This window comes from Austrofundulus limnaeus, unplaced genomic scaffold (assembly GCF_001266775.1).
Source record: "Austrofundulus limnaeus strain Quisiro unplaced genomic scaffold, Austrofundulus_limnaeus-1.0 Scaffold10, whole genome shotgun sequence".
Classification (NCBI taxonomy): Eukaryota; Metazoa; Chordata; class Actinopteri; order Cyprinodontiformes; family Rivulidae; genus Austrofundulus; species Austrofundulus limnaeus.
Window position 1 is genome coordinate 3,871,949 of NW_013952412.1, and position 4,465 is coordinate 3,876,413.

Here is a 4,465-nt window from a genome sequence, read left to right on the forward strand (position 1 = left end):
TATATATAGTCACCAAAATTAAATGCATACTTAAACACAAACTATCCATATATCCATATAGATTATTATTTTGTTTATTAAAGAAAATAAAATGTCTCTTTTGAGGGAGGTCTTCTGAGACCAGGGTCAAAGACAGGTGGAAATGTATATTCCCCCTCGGGGTGATCCCTACAATATGATATAATTAGTTAATCAGTTTATAAATGCAAATGCTGAATAACCTGACAACTTTTATGTTTTTTTTTAGTTCCCAGTTTACAACTGACAGCACCCATGCTGTATCAGGAAAAAATACCTCTGCATTAGGTACATTGTTCTCTTCAAACAGGGTGACAAGAATAACTGGTTTAAATAGAAAAGAGCGCACTAATAAGTCATGTCTGAATGAAACTGCAAATATTTGTCTCATTTCTTTTGTTACATGTCGCATAAAAGCTTCCAGTCTTGATGTCAGCTGGGCCCAGCAAAAGAAATATAAAAATTTAAAATATACTTTGTTCAGATCTGCTTTTTTCTGTAAGTGATCTGCCACCACATCTTGACTCCCACTGTGTCCCGTGTTACCTGCCTGTGTAGGAGACGATGAGGGCAGGCGTTGAGCCTCCTGCTATTTGGAAAGTCCAGAAGGCTCTGCTGCAGAAATTTGTGCCAGAACTGAGAGACGGAAGGAGGGTCTTTTTTGCCACTAACAGTGTAAGTTAGATAACATCATTTCGGTTCAGAGTTTTTGCTATGGTACTAACTTTGTCTTTGTGTTTGCAGTACCTAGGATACTTTGGGAATGCACAGAACATGTACCAGAGAGTATATGTGAAATTTTTGGACACTGTTAACAAAAGGGAGTAYGTGCGAGTCTGTAGTCGGAAGCCACGCTGCAAGCCGATGAACTCGCTGAGGTACGCGTGGAGCGATGCAGGTAAAKCCATTTTTGATCTAATGGCTGTTTTCGTGTTTTAACTGCTCTCACTCTACCTCCCAGTGGTGCTCAGGTGAAAACTCTGCTCGGSTTGACAGCTCTACCTTCCTCAGTCTTCCAGAACCAAAAGGCCCGACTCAAACAAGTAAAGCCCAGAGCGGAGCCACCGCCCAAGAAGAGGAGGAAGTGGAAGGAGGAGTTTTCACCCGCAGCCTCGAGGTCATCACCAGAAGAAGGTGCTGACAATAATGACGGCAAAGCCTTTAAACAACTTTTTTTTAATTGTAGCTTGAAAACTTTTAAATCCTCATCCTTGATTTTATTTTTGTTTTTATCTCTCCGTCACACACGCTCAGAGTTAAACCCTTCGTTTGCTTCAAGGCCCCCGAACACACGAACCATGAAGGAGACGTTCAGGAGCTTCGTGGAGCTGCTCGTCCGCGTCGCCTTAGATGAAGGTGCACTGACGGCACTGGAGAAAGCAAATGGTTGGTGATCCACACGTTAGATGYGCAGGTGTTCTTGGTTAGGTTGTGCTGAGCTTGGGACATGTTCACTTGTTTTCTTTCAGACGAGTTGCTGCTGCCACATATGAAAAGAGTAGATGGGATGATCATCGACAACAAGAAACGCTTGCTTAACAAACTGCACATAGGCCAGGTCCTGAAGGTGAGTTTTGTGCCCTGTTGGCAACTTGAATAATGTAATCAAATCATTAAGAAGCGTACAGAAGGTACGCTCAATTTTGGTTTACAAAAGAGAAAAGACTGTATTGTGAAGCTGTTTTTGTGTTGTTCAGTCGGCCTTGGACGGTTTTCCAGAGATCTCAGTGGTGACTGAGCTGAAGAAAGACAAGGAAACTCCGGCCTTTAAAGTACGCCTCAGCGGAAAAGCGTACAACAAGAAAACTATGAAGCCCTACAAGATGCAGAACAAAGTGCCTCAGGTAGGACGAGAGCAGAGATTTATTGTGCTTTGATTATTTGTCCAGCAGAGGGTGCAGTGTACCCATTTTTGCTTTTTCTGCATTTTCTTTTAACCTTTTTTTTCCTCAAGTTAGATTACTTAGATTGGATTGTAATCACAACTCCTCCAGGCAGGGACTACATCCGTTGAGACTCACTGCTTTATACAAAATCCCCTGCATTCCCCTTCTGTTTTCATGTTCATTATTCTGAAGAGGAAAAAACACAATTCAAATATCCTGAAAACATTTTAATAACTTGTGCATTTTCTTCCTCTAGGAGTACACAGTGGACCAGCAGAAAACTCAGTGGTTCTCTCTGTACCACTCTTTGCATCATTACAAATACCACACATACCTCATGTGTAAGGACGAGGTAGGACGTTACGGATAGTTTGTGTTAATCTGCTAGTGCTAAGTCGGCGTTTAATTTTGGTGACAAATTATCCTGCTGGAACATCTTTTAAATAATCCTTTCTTTGTGCTTCGTTTCCTCCAGATTGCCTCTCTCCAGGGTCGGGCGGGAGACCTGGGCCAGCAGGAAACCGTGCAGAAGTGTCTGCAGGACGGAGCTTGGGTAGAGGGGCTCTTTGATCGCTTTGGGGAGCTAATCAGTCAAGTGCAGCAGGTCTGCAGATGATTTTAGCCATGGGAAATTCACTTTAAAACACAGAAGAACAAAAACAACAGACAGAATGCTTGAAAATCATAAAAGGCCACACAATGGAATGAAATGGATATTTTCTTCAAGCCACAAAGAGGAGGCTGTTACAAGCAGAAACTTGATCAGCAGAGGATGCAGACTTTGTTTTGGAAGACCTCCATAAAATGAGACTCCTATTTGTAGTTTTAAAAGCCCACTTTTTATGGGCCTTTTTTCTAGATTTATATTGTTTTTTTTTTATCAACCCTCTCTTTCCCCATTAAATGTCACATTATAACTCTAAACTTTAATTATGCACTAGATAGAAAGCAATCAGCATAGGAACTAGAGCACAGCTAATAAAAAGGATCCTGATTGCCTACTGTTTTAACAAGCCTTCCTCAGTCAAGTTGGCTTCCATACAAAGGTGATATATTGTACAAAAAAGTCTATATATTATATATAACTGTAGTTATGTACTGTTTGCAAACATTCATTTTGTAATAGAGTATCAACATATGCATAATAATGTACAGTTTGTAGAAAAATGTGGGAACTACAGCAGTTGTAGTTTAAGGTTTGTGCATCAGAATTTCTGCACGTTACTCTTGTGAGAGATCAATACCTTGAATTATTTTAGGGTAGGATGAAACAAAAGTCTTTATATTGCTTTTAACAAAGCCAACATTTTATTACAAATTTATATTTTTTTGCAGACGTAACTATCGTCCTCTGTCCACTGCAACTTTTTAAAGACGCGTTTTTCATTGTGTTTTCGTGTTTCTTCACACAGCTGATGGTCGGTCAGGTTTTGTGATATCAAAAATAATCATTAAACATGCAGTTTGTAAATAAAATGGCACATGCATTTGATGTGTTCTGGTTATGTTTGGGTTGTGGAAGTGGGCTTTTTGTTGCCAAATTCCCAAATTTGGAGGCTCAGTTGAGCTTTCTTTCATTAACAAAACTGTCATTGTGTTAAAACAGTAAATAAACCAACACATCCATGTTTTTCTTCCAGAAATGAGATCTCCTAGAATTGGGGATTAAGTACAGTCTGAGAACTATTTTAGCTGGAAACCTACAGGTCAACCATTAATTTTCACTGAAAAGGTTCAATCCTGGTTTGAAAAAAAGAAAACAAAACTCTTGTAAGATCCACAACTCAGATAGGTCAGTTAAAGTTTAACTCCTCTGGCACACCGAGAGAGGTGTGTGCAGTCCATATTGACTCGGCTCCTTCAGAAGGACACAGCAAGGAGGAAAAACTCAGCGCTGCTCGCCCACCACACTCTCACGACCCAACTGTTCATCTGCTGACTTTGGGTTGTCTGAAAGGGTTTTAGAGGGGCTGTTGAATAAAATATGACTTAGAGAGAATGGGAAAAAAACTGACTGGAAATGTGGCAATTCTTTCGAAAACAAAAGCGTCTCTGTGATGGAGCATCGGGACTGTGAGGAAAGGCTACTGTCCTTTAGAGCTGAAGACGTCTTGAGGGTGGAGGACAGGCTAGTTAGGCATGCGGTTGGGATTCCAGCAGAGGCACAACTGGTAGAGTCTGAGCATCTGCTCTCCAGATGAAAAGCACATGAATTTTAATGCACGGCATTGTTCCGTGTGTGTGTGTGTGTGTGTGTGTGTGTATGTGTGTGTATGTGTGTGTTGGGGGGGGATGCTTGTGGCTGTGTGGTGATGTGTATAGAAACAGGATAAGTGTGTTGCATAAAACTGCAAATCAGAGGGTTGTTTTCTGGCTTTAAGTGAAACATTTATATGCTATGATGATAACATGGATTTATATTTCATCAGTCATGTAATTTAGCAACTTCGCATTCCCAACCAGTAACCTACAAACCAGGGGTGTCACCAGGGGTGTTTTAAGGACAAGGGGGGCTTAGCCCCCAGGAGACGCACAGCATTTTTGTATATTATATATTTGTA

General features: G+C 40.9%; 1 protein-coding gene across 1 annotated transcript in view; it reads left to right on the forward strand.

Annotated features, from left to right (window-relative positions):
• qser1 (glutamine and serine rich 1) overlaps positions 1 to 3,411 on the forward strand; it is a gene marked incomplete at its 5' end in the record, with an annotated part of 9,698 nt that extends 6,287 nt beyond the window's left edge. The window contains 8 exon segments of the mRNA XM_014001886.1: positions 577 to 693; positions 763 to 896; positions 980 to 1,152; positions 1,273 to 1,404; positions 1,488 to 1,585; positions 1,716 to 1,862; positions 2,161 to 2,256; positions 2,380 to 3,411. Of these exon segments, the coding sequence (XP_013857340.1) occupies positions 577 to 693; positions 763 to 896; positions 980 to 1,152; positions 1,273 to 1,404; positions 1,488 to 1,585; positions 1,716 to 1,862; positions 2,161 to 2,256; positions 2,380 to 2,520 (1,038 nt within the window).
• Positions 3,412 to 4,465: the final 1,054 nt, after the last annotated feature.